This window comes from Poecilia mexicana, unplaced genomic scaffold (genome assembly GCF_051168715.1).
Source record: "Poecilia mexicana isolate PSO_F unplaced genomic scaffold, ASM5116871v1 scaffold_16, whole genome shotgun sequence".
In the NCBI taxonomy this organism is placed as follows: Eukaryota; Metazoa; Chordata; class Actinopteri; order Cyprinodontiformes; family Poeciliidae; genus Poecilia; species Poecilia mexicana.
In genome coordinates, this window is record NW_028263385.1 from 16541561 (window position 1) to 16558639 (window position 17079).

General features: G+C 44.5%; 2 protein-coding genes and 1 non-coding gene across 4 annotated transcripts in view; 2 read left to right on the forward strand and 1 right to left on the reverse strand.

Annotated features, from left to right (window-relative positions):
• Positions 1-267: 267 nt before the first annotated feature.
• On the forward strand, positions 268-10608 carry tex10 (testis expressed 10). Its single transcript, XM_014996039.2, has 16 exons — positions 268-484; positions 697-900; positions 1128-1315; positions 1396-1722; positions 1817-2029; positions 2122-2374; positions 2476-2588; positions 3496-3743; positions 4017-4152; positions 4252-4421; positions 5696-5873; positions 7919-8135; positions 9399-9479; positions 9592-9776; positions 10014-10224; positions 10321-10608. The coding sequence occupies exons 2-16, from the start codon at positions 718-720 to the stop codon at positions 10441-10443; spliced, it is 2826 nt and encodes a 941-aa protein (XP_014851525.2). The 5' UTR covers positions 268-484; positions 697-717; the 3' UTR covers positions 10444-10608.
• A 686-nt stretch (positions 10609-11294) lies between these two features.
• invs (inversin) overlaps positions 11295-17079 on the reverse strand; it is a 32342-nt gene continuing 26557 nt past the window's right edge. For both annotated transcript variants that reach the window (XM_014996040.2, XM_014996041.2), the window contains exons 15-19: positions 16377-16564; positions 14960-15461; positions 14309-14460; positions 11826-11912; positions 11295-11753 (exon numbers count right to left, since the gene is read on the reverse strand). In XM_014996040.2, the coding sequence (XP_014851526.2) occupies positions 11638-11753; positions 11826-11912; positions 14309-14460; positions 14960-15461; positions 16377-16564 (1045 nt within the window). In that variant the 3' untranslated portion in view covers positions 11295-11637. The remainder of the gene's footprint in view (positions 11754-11825; positions 11913-14308; positions 14461-14959; positions 15462-16376; positions 16565-17079) is intronic.
• On the forward strand, positions 12082-12154 carry trnat-ugu (transfer RNA threonine (anticodon UGU)). Its single transcript has one exon. It is a non-coding gene; the product is annotated as a tRNA-Thr (tRNA).

Genomic DNA, 17079 nt, shown 5'->3' on the forward strand with positions numbered 1-17079 from the left:
AAGCTTTTGTAGTAGAATAATAAAAACAATGCTGTTATTATTTACAAGGCACTTGTGCGGACAGCTATATGGTGCATTTATTTTTAATACCGGGGCGTACCGTACTGGAACCCAGACGTGAACTATTATCATTATTTGCATTGACAACGCCCCTGATTTCATTTTTATTTAAGCTTTTAAAAAGTCTATTAATGGAATATTTTCCAAATTAAAAATCTCACACATTACCGAATTACCAAGGTGTTGTTTTAGCTTTAGCTCCGTTAGCTCCGCACGACTTCAGTCCAACACATCGAACGGGCAGCGTTAATAAACATGAATGCTTTGAATCAGAGGACCCAGTGAACAACCAAGACGAAACTGAATACGTCTTTTTATATAAAATTATAGCCGTAAACTAGGCGGATATGTGTTTAGCATAACTCATTGTTTGATGACGTGAGAAGATCTGGGGGTTGAAGCCAAGCGTTTCTTTTTTACTGTGGTAAGTTAAAATCAAGTAACACCCATGCTTGATCCTGTAGGATGTACGTGAAAGGTAAGTTAGCCACATGATAGCAGTGCAGCCGCTCCGACCTTTCATTGTTAGTGTTTACCATTCAGATTTGGGCTATTTTTACATCCCTGCAAGCGATACGGTTATCTTCTATCTCATGCTAAATGCACATATTAATTCCGTTTTACGTTGTGCTACAGAATTTCTAACTGTCCGCAAAGATGAAGGCCAAAAAGAAGAAGAGGCAGGACGATTTCCAAAAAGTTAAGCTTAAAGTGGGAAAGAAGAAGCCCAGGGCTGATAATGCCACCAACACTAACTTCCGTACAAGAGGAATCTGTCTGCCTGACCAGTTGAAGAGAGACACAAGCGGCCCCACAACTCACAGACAGCTGGGCATTACTGTAAGTTCTGCAGAACTCCAAAACAAACCTTATATGTACAATGGATTTCAAAAGTATTCACAGCCTTTGAACTCTGTCACATGTTTTTTCATTGTACAGACAAACTTCGGTGTAATTGTGTTGGGATTTAATGCTTTAGAGCATCAGAATTTAAAATTAAAATAAACTTTTCTAAATATCAATGCATTTAGCTTTAATTCTTTTTTTTTTTTTTTATATATATCCAGGAGCTCCTGTCTCAGCTGCATCATTACAGTGCCAATGTGAAACACAGTGCCTTGTTGGGGTTGAAAGAGCTACTGTCTCTGAGTCCTTCTCTGTTGGAGCAGCATCTTTCACGCCTGCTCTCCGAAGTGGCAGCTGTTCTCGCCGACAAGGATGGAAATGTTCGTGTGGCAGCAACCCGGGTTCTCAGGTCCGAAAAGCACACCGTTCCCAAAACGACGCGGGTCTTTAGATCTTAAATAAAAACACAGTGTCTAAAACTTGTTGCAGGTTCATCGCACAGTCTGTGCCGGCAGAACGAGTGGCTCCGTTCTTCCCCCTCCTCAGCGCTCATCTGACCTGTGCTATGACCCATATCGAGCCAGGCATCCAGGAGGACGCCATGAATGTCCTGGACATCTTCCTGGAGCATTACCCCTCTCTGCTGGCCTCTCGCCCCGTGGTGCTCCTCACCAACTTCCTGGAGCTGATCTCTCACAGGCAGCACTCCGGAGGAGCCAGAAAGGCTCAGGACGCCAGGGGCCGAACCTGGACACTCTCAGTCCACCCAGACAGGAGAGTGACCAGCCAGCAGTGGCGCCTCTCTGTTCTTCTTAGGTAACTGTCTGCTGACGTGGTTAAAAAATGTAAGTAGAAAAAAGATTTTTCAGAATAATCAAAGCATTGTTTGTTCAATTTCATCGTGTTCCAGACTCGGAAACTTTCTGCAAGCGGTTGTTGAGGAAAGACCAACAGAGGAGGGCGACTTGTCTGTGCGAACCGATGGAGTGTTCAGTTCAAGTGGGATGGGCCGTGTTACCCCTCTGAATCTGAACTTTGAGGAGCTGACTTACAAAAAGATTGACGTTAAGGTGTATGAAAACTCTGGTGCCACGCCAACTCCCCACTCCACCTTTAAACTCAGGTACGATGTCAGTCAGGAAAGAAAACAATCTCATCACTTTACGTACCAGTGTAAAATCTAAGTCTGGCTTTCTCCTATAACTAACCGCATAGACCTGAGATGGACCCTGGCGGCGTGGGGAGCAAGGATCTGGACTCGGCCGAGACCGTTCAGAGTTTCGCAGGCACGCTCGTGCCTCTGCTGCTGGAGGTTTGGGTGGAAGCCTGCGCCGGAGACTGCTCCTGGAACAGCAGCGAGGGCGCCCACCTGCTCACGCCCGAAGCCACGTCCGTAATGTTCCAGGTCTTGTCTATCCTCCAGCTGCTGAGGAAACTGCCCACCCGCCGTGAGAACAAGGACGCACTGGTGAGAGATGAGACGTTGCACTTTGCCGTTCTGTCTTTGTTTTGTGTTCAAGTAATTAATTGTGCAGCAAAAGAATAACAGCAGCCATTGCTCTTGGTCAGGATGCTTGGTTTCGTAAGGAATATCTGGAAGATTTTAAGCAGCACTTCATGAAGAACTTCCCGTATGGTCTGCGGGACACACCGAAACATAAGAAGAAAGTTGATCTCAAGAGGTAAGGAAGTAATAGCGTTCACTCTGGGGGTAGGCGACGTGGACTTAAAGTTTTATCAGGATATTTTGTTGGACTACTGTGATAACAATAAACGTGACGATAAGAACTATTTATCATAAATCAAAAGTCTTATTGTGACGAGATATTTATCATGACGAATGATAAACAATGTGATATATGCCCACCCCTAGATCAAACACATACATTCACAAACATTTGCTTTGTGTGGCAAAAGGTCAGAAAACTGAATTCTTGCTGCTTTGACTCTTTTCCACAAGAGCTCCTCCGCGGAGCCGCAGTTCCCCTCGAGGCGCATAACTGAGCACTCCACCACTCGGCTCCTTCAGACTAGCGGTAGCAGCAATTAGCCAACACCTGGTGGAACTGCGCATCTCCTGAGCTCGTTATAAGAGCTAATTCTGGGTCCAGTTCTCCGACGAACATTTGTGAACGGTTGAAAGATAAATGTCGATGGGTTTTTCTATCGTTTAAAATCACAATAAAATAAAAGTAGTAATGAGGTCAAATATGAAAACATTTCAGTGTCTGCACAGTACTTTATTACTGTATGTTGCTAGAAAATTTCCATATTCAATCAATCGATCTTTATTCCAGACACAAAAAGGTCCATAGTGAAAAAAAAGGTAAAAAACAAACAAAATAAGAGAAAAATAAAATTAACATGACAGAAATACACAAATAAATGATGATGCCAATGTTGTTTTTGCATCTTTCAGTTGTCGATTGATGCCTTTAAATCAGACATTTGATATTTCACATCGGACTGGAACCAAACGGAGAGCTTTGAAAAACCAGCTCTGCTTTGATCGACTGATTTTCTGCAGTCGGGCACCGGTAGACGTTTGAAGCCGCTGAGTTTGCCGACACTTTGCTGTCCTCTCTGCAGGAGCAAACAGACAGCGGCCGTCCCTTCCGCCACCGTGGAGCCCCTGGCTTTAAACATCACGCTCTGCCAGGTCATGGTGTCTCTCAGCCAGAAGCAGGGCCTCGGTCAGGAGGCCGATGGGCACTGGCTGTCGCCGCTGAGGGCTTTTGTTCGGGACACCCTGGGGAACGGTGTGAAGCTGAGCTACAGGCAGCTACACATGCTGCTGCGCACCGTGTGGAAGATGGTGCTCACGCAGCAGAGCCGAGGTAGGCATGCGCATGATTTCATCAACGCAGAGGCGTGAACTTAATTGCGACTACAAGAGTCCATTGTAGGCAGCGTGGCCGTATTTGTCACGCTCACCCCTGTAAACCGTAGACGCCAAATAAAGATGTCTAAAAGACTGAATGTTGTGTAGATTTCAAAATGTTAGTTTGGATGCCAAAAAAGAAGTTCAATAAGTTTTTTTTTTTTTGTGTATGTGTGTTTTTTTTTTTTAAATAATTAGCCTGAATTAGCTCTGTGTTGTATCTGTGCAGCAGTGACAGAGGAGCTGCTGGCGGCCGTTTACATCTACTACAAGCAGAAGAACCTGCCGCTGCAGACAAGATCGCTGCTGCTCTCCTTCTACAGCAAACTCTACCTGCAGGAGCAAGAACACACACACATCGCCAGGTAACCAGAGGAGACGTCAACACCACAGATCGTCTGCTCAAGTCCGATCTATGTGGTGGAGTTGATGTGAACGTGCCGTCTGTCCGTCTCTGCCTGAAGGAGCAAGGTGTTGTGTCGATGGCTGGCCTCCCTTCCTGTTCAGTTGTCCCAGCTGGGCCACCGTAACCCAGCTCTGTCTGCTCAGCTGATCGTCTCCATCCATGCTGCAGCTTCCCGAGGAAACAAAGAGCTTCTCAACAGTCTGCAGACATACGCATGCAGGCTCTACGGTGAGACAAGCTGTTATGATGATTATGGCAACATTGGAAACGACTCTGGAAAAGCATTTGATGTTTTCCCAAACTCTGAAATCTATAATCATACTGAACTGCAGCCAGTCTGCTTCTTTTCAGCCGCTTGCAAATTACTGGTGTAGTTCTGATTAATGAGGATTTTAATATTTTTCAGGTCTGGACAAGTATTTTTTTGTTAAGTGACTGACTCATTGATTGATTGATTGATTTTTTTAAAGGGGCCATGCCAGTTCTTTTTTTGACTTTAGGGAACTTTAAACTCAGGTTGCGACGGAGCTGTCGGTTTAATGTTGGCCCGGTTTAAGCAGCCCTACCTACAGATAAGAAGTGATTTACTCTTCAAGTAGTTAAAAGGTGACATTTTCTTTCCAAATGTTCAGAATTAAATAAAACTCAAGAAAAAAGCCTGAAATTTTAGTTCAAATATATAAACAAATAAAAAAATGTTTGCATGAACGAAGACAGCCTGACGCTCCTGCAGACTCCACTGGCCAGAGTCTGCTTGGTCCAGGTTGAAGTTCATGAAAGGACAATTAGAAAAACACTGAACAGTACGGCTTGTTTGGATCATGCGGAGATTTCTGTACTTATCCGTTAAGAGATCTAATATGGGGACTTCTGGTTCTGTGTCTGTAAATCCCATTGAACTGTGGTAATATTAGAACGCTGAAGACGATTGTGAAAAGCTCATTTTTTTGCAAAAGCTACCGTTTCATTTTTGTGAATGAAGTTGCAATATTGCGTACTCAGTCATGTGCTTTCTCTTATCAGTTTATTCATTTATTTTTAAAGAATGAAAGCTTTATTTTTGCACTTATCATGAAAATGTCTACAGACATTATTTGTCCATCAGGGGGCAGTATTACTCCACACGTTAATCTTCAGACTGCTTGCAGATTGAAGTTACGGCGTGTTCATGTGCGCAGCTCAGAGGATGAGTAGATAGTGAGGCGGTTGTGTGACACACACGCACACACACACACACACACACACACAGGGAAGAGGGGGTCCGACACAGCGCAGTCCTCCATCACAAGACTCCTTTTGTCTGAGATCTTTTGACATCAGCATGTGCGTCAGAGAAACAAACCAACACACAACACACATGGAAATGATCTGCACCCTAACAGTAGCAGTTATGCTTTTCTCTTCCTTTTGTTTTTCACAATAAATGAACAATCCAAGTATCACTGTTTTGTAAACCTCTGAGGGTGCAGCGTGTTAAACAAACATTGTGTGTCTGTGTGAAGATCCTCAGGACGGAGTTGTGGTGCTGCTACCAGCAGAGTCCCAGCAGCGAATGGTGCAGCTGCTCTACTTCCTCCCCAAGATGCCCCAGCCCCTGCTGGCCAATCTGAGCGGCTGCTGCACCACCGGACGCATCTCTGTGAACCTCGCCGCCTCCCTCATCCGTCTCCTACACTTTAGGTGAGCGTCCGACCTGAGCTGCTCAACGATGCATCTTAAATCACATTGCCACCACAGTATCTTGTAGAAACGACGACATTTTCACATTTTACGTTTGTACTGCAAATTGCAATGTTTTTTTTTTTTTTTTTAATTTGGATTTTATGCATCAGAGCAACATAAACTACTGCATGATTGCGAAAAATGATCAGAATTTTTCTGTAGAGGCTGCAGAGATCCACAGCTCAAGGTGGGAGAGTGTTCGGAAAGGAACACAGTTGGTCTGCAAATCAGAGCTTTATGGAAGAGCGGCAAAACGAAAGCCTGCGTTGAGAGAAAACGATGAGGTTCAGTTTGTAGTTCATCACTAGACATGTGGGAGAAGTTGCTCTGGTCAGATGAGACAAAAATGAGCCTCCCCCCCCCATTATTCTTTGTGAAGAAGAATAATGGAGAGACTGAAATGGAGAGCCTCTGTTGAACATCCGTTTTCAAGCCCTGCCACAGATTCTCAGATTTTGGCACAGCTTGCGTTTTTATTCGACCCCTTTATTCTGACACACCTAACTGAAACCCAGTTCAGCCAGCTTTCTTCAGGAGTCACCTGATTGATAAATTAAGTCCACTCGTATGGCGTTATGTATGTGGAAAACTAACCCAGGACATAAACCTGTGCAAAAATAGTCAACAGATCAGCCGTGTACTGTAGTTTAAGTATTTATGTCGTTTTTAATTTAGTTACATATTCATCCTTTACGTAAGAAAGACTGTCATTTCATTTAGTCAATAAAATGTTTTTGTTATTGAGAAAAAAAATTGAAATATTTATTTACATTTTTAAATATTTTTATTGTTGTTTAAAATAAGCTTAAATGGTTCAATGAAAAATCAGCAGAATGTTCCACTTTTAAAGCCAAATAATCGTCAGAATAACCGATTACTAAACCAAATGCCATCCCCACAGTGAAACAAGGTGGTGGCAGCATCGTGATGTGGGGATAGTTTTATTGGGGAAGATGGCCGCTCGCGTGTATGTGTGTGTGTGTGTGTGAGTGAAAATCAAGGCCTTAATCCAATTAGGAATTTATTGCGAGATTTGCTCTTGAGATAAACCAAAGAAGAATCAGAACATTTTCAGTCTCTAAATGTGCAAAACTGGTACAGGCGTAAACCGAAAATATTTACAGTTGTAATTATAGTGAAAGGTTTTACTTGGAAAAATGTTGAAAGCAAAGTATCGTGGTATATATTTACTACTTTGTGTCGGACCGCCACACAGAGTCCCAATAAAATCCGCTAAAGTTCTCGGTTCTGTGGTGACAAAATGTAAAACGGGTTCAAATGTTTGAACTGTCGGGAACAAACGTAAAATCACCGGCCACCACAAGATGGCAGTATAGTGCTTTCACTGTCCATCAAATCTCTTACCTGCATCTTTATCGCTTCTGGTGCAAATTTCCCATTTATTTTACATTCAATGTAGCAATCAGTATAGAAGCGGGTTCTTGCAGCAGCTCACCTTTGCCGAGATGCGCGGGTTGGAGATGCGCGGTTATCAGGCGTAGTGTATATGCCATGTTGTCTCTGACCTGTTTTGCCCCTGGTGTCAGTGGGCCAGTGTTACACAAATCTGGAGCGGTGAGATTGCAGAGTTCACATGGGATGGGATGTGTGCATAATGGATTTGGTACAAAGAGTTCTTTGGGAGGCTGGAATGCAGCATCGTCATGGAGTATTGAGTGCACTGCCTGCATGTGCCTCCCAGGCTTTTTAAAACACACACAGTTATTCACACACATTTCCTGCGGTCACACATGCATCCTCCCCGAGGACAAGGAGCCATTTTTCATAACTGTGTTTACGTGCGTTTTTGGCTCTGATAAATATTTTTGCTCTTATGAAACCCTGATAATTTCTAGATATGATTAAAGGAGGAAGAGCATAATCAGGTTTTTTGTTTCTTTTTTTCTTTTTAAAGAAGCTGCATAACTTTCGAGTGCTGCGTTTTGTGAAAACAGACTGTTCAGTATTTATTGTTTAGGACGCCATCTGATTTCGCTCCTCAGGTCCTCTCTCAGCAGCTGGTCGGTCGGGAACCAGGAAGCAGCTCTGCAGGACGTCGACTACATCAGCTTCCTGTTCTCGACCCTGGCGGGCTTCTCGTCCGAACACCTCGCCGCCCTGCAGGACGATGAGACCGCCCTGCTGCCCTCCTCGCTCTCCCCCCTTTGCCTCTACCAAACGCCGCTGGAGCATTTCACGCACCACTGGGATGTCGTCGAGGTGCGAACTCTCCTCTTGCCAGTCGGCTTCGTGCACATAGCGAAACCCGCCACGGATGCGGTTCTTAGAGTTGTCAAGTTTTGATATTGTGGACACAGCTGTGGTCTTTCAGCCCCCTCCACCCCCCGGTCTCTCTCTGTCCCCCACAAAGAGCTCAGAGGAAGGAAGTTTTATCACTGCGCTCCTGCTGAGAGGAGACCCTTTATCATGTTGCGCAGGTTGGAGATGCGCGGTTATCAGGCGTAGTGGATATGCACAAATGGTAATGAGAGCCTGTGGCATGATGGTAGAGTGACATTTCTGCACAGAAATTACCACTAACCTAACTGCGCCCCGGGGCAAGTGTGTGTGAGCTGGTCGGGGGGGCTTATAATCACTAATTCAGCCCCCTCAATTAAAGCCTCAGATCCCTCTTCTCTCATCTTCCTGTCCGAGTCAATCACAGCCGAAGCGGGGGGCGGGGGACGCGCGGTGGCAGCGTTACGAAACGGACCGTGTCAGGTCTGGTTCGGCTAATGAGACGGGATTGTTTTTAATGACGGGGGAGCAGGGAGGGTGGATGCCGACAGGTGCAGCGTTCAGACACGCAGGCTCTCGCACCTCAATTTGATAAAAGGTAATGAGAAATTTGATTTGGGTTTTCAAGTTAATGAAGAAAAGCAAAGTCTTATTTTTCACTCTTAAAAAGTTTGGCGGCAAGAAGGCCTGAAATTAATTCAAACGTGTTGGAGAGTAACGCAAGTTAAAGCCGGCTGCCATTAGGCAGCCGTTTAATTGTTCAAACGTCATTATTCGATTCTCCTTTCCTGCAAACACGGACGAAGAGGAACACCATGTTGGTTTTGGACATACAGTTGTAAGTGGCTTTCAAAAGGCTACAAATCCAAAGAACGTGATGAATTGTTTTCAAAACTTTCGCACCTTAAAGGTGATAATTATCCAATGACCTTCAACAAAAAAGGAAATGTTAGAAGGGAACCAGCCTCAGTGTTGTTCTTAAAACACCATGTCTAAAATTAAGGCCTTAAAATGTCTTAAATTCATTAAAGAAAATGTAAGTTGGTTTTAACATATGACAATCTCAAGTTTTAATTTGACAATGCAATGTGAAAGCGAACCGCTCCAGTAACAAATGCTTAAATTTTGGTCCCCAATCGAATCGAGTGTATCTGGTGTGAAAACGCCTAATGTGGACAGAACATTGTTGGCTCTACATCAGCAACAAACTTCACTGCAAATGGTGTAAATGTGTTTGATCCACAGGAGGTGTGTCGCTCCCTGGAAACCATCGGATCAAAGTCGCAATGCTTTGACATTCTGCAAAATGGCATCTTCAGATACCTGGTAGGTGTTCAAATATCAGCTTTGCTACCGTAAGAACAGTTCAGTTCAGCCTTTGCCCGTTTATGTCTGTGTTCTCTGAACTCTTAATCAAAAATGTTTTTTTTTGTCTTAGATGAAGTTGGAGGTTGTTCCTGACAGCATGGCAGCCGGGCTGCTGAGAGCCGTTTCCAGACTATTAGACCTGTCCATCCTGCCCGCCGAGCAGGTGCTGCGTTTCCTGTCCCAGTGCTGCCTCAGCCTGCTGGTGCTGCTGGTCTTCATGCAGCAGCACGACCCCGCTGAAACCAACCACAAAAGGTGCTTTCTGGGGGGGGGGAGGGGGACGACAGGATAGGGTTCCTATCCTGCAGTTCATTTCTGGAGTCTCGAGTGGCAAGACTTGGAAATACACAAGTTCAGTAATTAAAATATGGGATGGATGATTGGGTTAGATATTTTAGATGGTGCCATGCTTCATTTCTCACCAAACCTTAACCAGAGATCTGGACAGTGAGTTGCATTACACGGACGGTTTTAAAGCCTCTTTGTCTTCAGGGAGGCAATCTGGAGTTCCTGTGTGACGGCACTCAGCAGCGTCCCTCGCCTGCTGCGGATCGTTCTGCAGTCGATGCACGTTGGAGACCTGAGCGCGGAGGAGCTGCCGCAGCTCGGCCAGATCCTCTCGATGCTGCTGCAGCACACGCCGCTGCACAACCAGCTGATGGCCAACGCCGTGCTGCTGCAAGAGCTCATCCAGAATCTAACGGTAAACGATCTCGGCGCTCCTGTCCAACTTGCCGGCAGAGGGGAAAGTTAGGGAATAGACCGACTGTTTACATTCTGCGTATTTGTGTTTTTTTAGAGGTTTTTCCGGGGAGCGACCAGAGAGCAGTGGCTGACGGATTTGCTCTACTGTTACAGCGTCACCGTGGCTCACGGCTCGTCTGGACACCGTGGAAGTATGGGCCTCAGAGACATGTACTAACTCCCATTTATTTAGCAGAGACGGAATCAACAAACTTTTTTTTTTTTTTCCTTTTTACTCTTAGTTCACGTTTTGTTGTGCCTGTTCTGATTGTTTGCTCAGTCTTTAATGGAGCGCAGAAAACCTTTGTTTAAAAAAATAGAATAAAGGAAAATTAAAATCAAAGGTAACCTGAGCTTTTTCTTTTATCCATCTTTTACATAGAGCTATAACATTCAGTGTAATATTTAATTAATTTATAAAGTGACAGCTGTGATAATGAAGGTCTAATTCAGACATGCATGTTTCTTTTGAAAGGGAAAACGTTTAAAAACAGACCAATGTGTAGAGTGTGTGTGTGTGTGTGTGTGTGTGTGTGTGGACGGCTGCAGGTGGGCTATCTGTATGACCGGCTGTTGATAGACTACCTCATTCTCTGTAGCGAGGAAAGGTTATCTTGGTGTGTGTGTGTGTGTGACAGCAATGGAGACTGAGGGGGGCAGTGTGTATGCTCTCCCTCCACAATGGATGAAAGGTTATCTTTTACACACGCCATTTCTGTAGACTTAACCCCACCCTGTGAGGTCACGGCTCTGATGTCACATGGCTTAATTTTAGAAAGCCCGGCACTTTGAGCCAACATTGTGTGCAGTAAAGTCTGACAAGGTGAGACTGACAGCCAGCTGAGAAAACGGAGCACTGCGCTGCAGAAATATTCATAATCCTGCAAGTCTTTTACCGTTTGTCAGGTTCAATCCCAACTAAACATTTTGCACAACTTCAAACCTTCTAGCATCGAAGGTCTTCAACTTCAGGGCTGGTGTCCCTGCCGTCTCCGCGCCCTTGAGAGTCTCAAATTTATGTATTAAAAATTGAGGAATCAAAATGTCTTAAATTTATTTGACATAGATGCAAGTTGGCTTTAAATATATTAATCCCAAGTCTTCAATTTTGTCATGGCAGAACCATTTAATCTCTATGACAGTGTATTGGTGCCATTTTAGATGGAAAGAAAAAAAATATTTCAATGTTTCGGTGAGCCCCAAAAGACTTGAAGCTGGAAAACAAAAACCATGCTACATCTTTTTTTTTTTTTTTTTTTTAGATTTTTACTTCAAGATTACAAAAGCTATGTGGTAGTCTACCTCATAAAATCCCAATAAAACACACTTAGATCTGTGTATCCAAAGTACCGTTGGTGAACGCAGTGCGTGTTCAGTGTTTGCCCCGTCCTCTCGTCCCCTGTCCTGCGCTCTGTGGTCTCAGGTGGTAGGAGTACAGCTTGGCTTGAGTCAAGGCGCCGGTCAGGTGAATGCAGTCTAAACCGCCCACTGAAACACAAGCAGAAGATCGACTTCAAGAGCCTGAAAGGCGGTAAAGAGTGTGAGGATGTAAGCACTTACACTGACTCTGGGTGCGTAGGGGAACGTTCAGCAGGAGCTGAGGATGAGAGCCCTGAAGCGAGCGTCCTCGTCTCGCCATAGAGTTGCCTGAAGGAAGGACATTGGGAGTTGGTTTCTAACACCATCATTTCTGAATTCAGTGAGCCAAGGGTGGATCATGATAGTGAGTCCTGTAAGACTGGTTCATCCAGCCCAGGTCTACACCTATGTCCTCCTGTCTTTATATGTGTACTGTCACATCTCAACACAGGTCACAGGCCCTATAGCTCAGTGGTTAGAGCACTGGTCTTGTAAACCAGGGGTCGTGAGTTCAATTCTCGCTGGGGCCTAACGTTATCCTTTTCCAGTTAATACTATCTGTGAACGCCTAAGAAACGCCACACGGGTGTTACAGTTTGATGAGTCAGGGAGTGGCGGTGGCGCAGGGAGTAGAGCACATGACCCATGAACTCAACACAGCTGTTGTGGGTTCAAGTCCCAGACCCTCTCTCACAAGTGGCCAATTATGAAATTGACCACCAGAATTTGCTGATTTCAGAACAATGAGAAATGATTCAGGAAACACGTGGTAGTGGCCCAAAATCTTAAAGGTAGCCTCTGTTATGTTTCCTTGAACAGGTTTATGGGCGATACAATGCCCATTTATTCAATCAGAATGAGCTGTTTTATGGCCTCTTGTCACTTTAAATCCAAATTAGCTGCAGCTAGCCACACCCCCAACTCAAAGTTTACACTTTCACATGAAAATGGCTGCAAATAGATGTGCAATTATACCAACCGTCTCTGAACATTATACATACATCTTTTCTGAATAGTAAGTCAACAATAAAGCTATTTTTCCCATTAGCCACTGAACAGCACATACAGAGATAAAACCAGCTGACCAAATGTGCTGGAACTCAGCTTGGGTTGCTAGGTAACGGGGCTGGGCTTGGCTGGGGTTGCTAAGTAACAGCGCAGTTCCTGTAGGATGTGACTTAACAACTGGGATATTTTTTAAATGACTTGGCACCTGGGCTGTTTTTAGAAACAGTTTAGACCCAAATTGAACAACAAAAAAGTGCAAAATATGAATCCGATTAAAAAAAAAAAAAAAAAAAGAAAACAGGTCAAATGGTTTATTACTTTAAAGTGACCAGCATTAGTGTGTCAAACTTCCTTCTGCTTCGTGGAAATGAAAAAGTGAGAAAATTCGCCTCATGAACATATGTATGTGTGTGTGTGTGTGTGTGTGTGTGTGTGTGTGTGTGTGTGTGTGTGTGTGTGTGTGTGTTGGATGGTGAGGCGTGTGTGTGTGTGTATGGCGAGCGGAAAGCTCTACGCAGTCGTTTGACATTCCCCGTGACAGCGCTGAACTTTTCACAGTGCCAGGAACTGTCAGGTAGGGAGAAGGAGAGACAGAGGCAGGGAGAGGGGGAGGAAGACGACGAGGAGGGAGCGGTGGGGGGAACAGCCGGACCGAGGACCCTTTCAGTCCGTCTGAGGGTGGAGGGAGAGCGCCCGGGTTTGTCTGTGCTTCTGCCTGTCCTCCTATCATCACCTGGTGATGTGCGGTGAAGGTCGGGCCTGTCTGAGGGAGCGAAACCGCGGTAGGAAAACCCAGCTGATGGCGTCCAGATACGAACGCTGGTACTTACACCTGAGAGCTTGTCGCTTCTCATCCAAAGCCACAGCTTCACTTTCACAGTAGAGCAGCAGCTATTTTCCTATTAAACTGACACCATTAACTTATTCATCAGCGCTCAAACTGCAGAAAATTTATCCACTATTTACCCCATGATTGGAAAACCTCAGCTTAAAGCCAATGCAGCTGTTGTATAGTAGTTCCTCAGGAGTAATTACTGCTTTATTACCTTTCAAAACAATTGAGTTTTGCTTTCTAGGGAGCATTTTTATGTAAACTCCTCACTCCTTAATGCAACTATGAGTATATTTAGACAGGGAGGTAAAATCCATTTGTTTTTAAACTGCTGTTGGGTTGTTTCAGGCCTGCTTCTGGTATTGATATAGAGTTATATGATAAAAGCTACATGGAAATGAATTATTTTTACTCAAAATCTAAAAATAAAATTGCTGAGGGATGTAATAGTCTGTTAGGTAGCGAAATAATAATATTAAAAACTAATTAAACAGTTTTTCAGAAGCCTGCAGTTCATGGTGGGCTATGAACGTTTTAAATCTTATCTCCATATTTTGAGGTATTTATTGCAGTAATTAAAAGTGATGGTAAAAAGTATTTATCCTCTTTTAGGCAACTGAATCTAATCTCCATTTCCTTGAACGGAGCTCAATAAAATCTTCACAGCTCTGCCTTTCACCTCTCCGACTCCATCCCAGACTCGTCTGTGTGCTCTTTGGTCTTTATGATGCTGTTTGTTTTCTAATTCCGATTGACAAATTTTATTTAGGGGTAACATGACAATTATTGTGGTTGTAACATGACAAGAGTTTCACGATGTTTTGCAGCATCCTGGTTCTCTTACCATAGATGCTCTGCAGCACAGAGCTTTTACTCGACGCAGGTTTGCCAAGCGCTGCTCTGTTTTCCACTTTTTTCCTTCCAGGGGTGCAGCTTGACTTGCTCTGCTCGGCTTCTTCACAGGCCCTCACCTCTGTCCTCCTGCGTGCACAGAACCTGAAATCAACAGAAAAACCCCCCATCTCAGACGCCGTTCAAAGGAATAAACGCTGGCGAGCCCCCACACCGACGCTCACGAAGCGTAAACAGAGTAAACAGTTTATTCAGGGCACTTAATAAGCAGCATGTATACAACCTAAATGTGAAAGCTGCAGAGAAACAGAGGGCCTCCTGCGGGGGACTGGCAGTCTCTAAGAGGAACCCAGTGAGCGTAAGAAGGGGAGAGGGGCTGCTGGTAGCTATTAGCGCAGCCCTGCTGAACTTTTAGCCTCTTGTTAAATCTGTATGAAAGATTTAGATTATAGCCTTTCTGGTCTCACTCTCTCTCACGTTCTCTCCCCCACCGCTCTCCTGCTGATGGCATCCAGAGCCGTTAAAGCTCAGGGTTGGGAGGTCGGTGTTACAGGAGGGAGAAGACACATGAGGGCACCACATGGCTCGTACAGTAAAAGCACGTTGACGTTATACCGAGATCCAGCCAAGGTACGAGCCTCACCTCTGCCACGCTCGCTGGATGATCCGTGCGGCCTCGTTCCTCCTCACCTGCTCCTTCTCCTCCTGCTCCCTCCCACCAGGCTGCGTTTTCCTGCGGGGCCTTTTGTGATCTAAAGACGAGCTGCTCCTCAGTGATGGAGCTTGATGTCTGACCTCTGAACTTGGCTCCTTGTGGTTCCGGTGCTTGCGTGAAGAGTGACCAGTCGCGGCAGGGTCTTTCTTTCTGCCGTCTCTTGAGTTCGCCTCAGCTCGGGCCGCAGAGGAGGCCATTGCGGATGCGGCGGACGCGACAGAGGAAGACCGCTCTCCGGCAGCTTTGGCCGATGTGGGAGGTGTGAGTTTAAGAGTGGGGGGCTCTCTGGAGCCGGCGGGAGAGAGAAGCTTCTTCAGCCGGGTGTGCTGTGAGGCTTCGGGTGGAGAGCGGTCACTCAGGGCAGAGTTGCAGCTCAACGCTTCTTGTCGCTCAGCTGCAACACTTCTTCTGGAAATCCTGATCTTCTGGCCTGACAAGGCAAAAGTAAAAGTCAATTCAATAGCTCACTCGGAAAAATATGACTCAGTAGTCCCGTTCCCATCAAGGTTTTTTATACGCATTTTGAAGAAACGCAAAATTTGAAAAACGTCCTAGATTTCGTTTAGAGAGCATTGCAGAGGTAATTAAATCAGTCAGTGATAATAATAATAAAAATCCCACCTGAACATCATCTCTGACCTGATCTCTGAACTAAATGCATCTCACTATCCGGAGGTTATGCTTTGGAGTGCATCCTTCCTTAAAATTGCTTCAGAGATGTTCCCTGATTTCAAAACTTGCCGTTTGTAGTTCCAGCGTAAAGTGCGGCTCCAGTGTGTGGATTCATCCTCCAGATCAATATCAAAACCCTGAGACATTTGATTACGCTCAAGAAGGTGAACATTTCATGTCCATGTCATGTATTCATCTGTTTGATGTTCAGCTTGTTGAATATTAATTAAACCAAATGAAAATGAAATGTGTCATTATTTTCATTCATTTATGATGGATTTTTTTTAATTGAGTCTGACAAAATGACGGTCAGCGAAAAAGTCTAGTGTAACTTCTTGGTGGGAAACTCTCATCCACTGGTGGATTTGTGCCTTACCAGAAGCACAAAAATCATCTCGCACCTTGTTTTTTTTTGTTTTTTTACAAACAAGCGTAGCGTCAACTTCTGGTGAAATTACATTTTACGTGGCCTGGTTGATTCACTTCAAACCAGCAGATGGAAGCCAGCCTTTTCACATTTTCTTTTTTTGCGACATCTTTAAAATTCACTCAAAATTTGCATCACAATTTGATGGAAGCCTGGCTACAAATACATATAATTTCTGTAATAAAGGAGTACGTTTTCATTATTATCATTATGTTGCAATAACACAGTTGAGTACTTCCTTGGTACCTTTATGCCTCCCCTCTTTGACCTTGGCGTGTTTCTTCGTGTCGACAGATGGGTCGTTCATGGTTAGGTCTTCCACGATGTTCGTTAAGGAGAGCGCCTCCTGCTCTGTGCTCAGAAGTGAAACCCTTTGTCTGTCCGCTCCAACATGCTGTGTCGCGCCTCTTCTTCGCTGTTCCTCTTCTCTCTTCCTACAAGAAAAACACAAGATGAATCGCAAGCAGCCGACAAGAAAGGTTGTGCTTAAAATGTGGAGACTTTAAAAAAAATTGGGATAATTAGCAATGCTAACAATGAAATATGATTTTTTTTATTTTTTTTTATCGAATGAATATTGTTTTACAACCTACACCATGGTTTAAATTTTTCCTTAATTGTATCCCTCACCTGCCGGCTGGGTTTCTACATCTTCATGCTCTAACAAACCTCTGAGACTTTCACACAGTACACACGGGTGGACTTTGACTTATTATAAGAGTGCGTAAACTACACATTTAAATTTCCTCACTTCATGAACACATTTTCCTTGGAAATCAAAAAAAGAATAATAGGTTCCCTGTTTGAAAAAAAAAAAAATCTACTAATTAAAACAAAGGTGAGACAGGTGAGCAAATAACCAACGAAGAGCAAACTGGAGGCCAGAGACAGAGAGAAGACGCATCTGTTTACTGACGACAGAAAAAGAGACAGACGAGGAGACGGATAA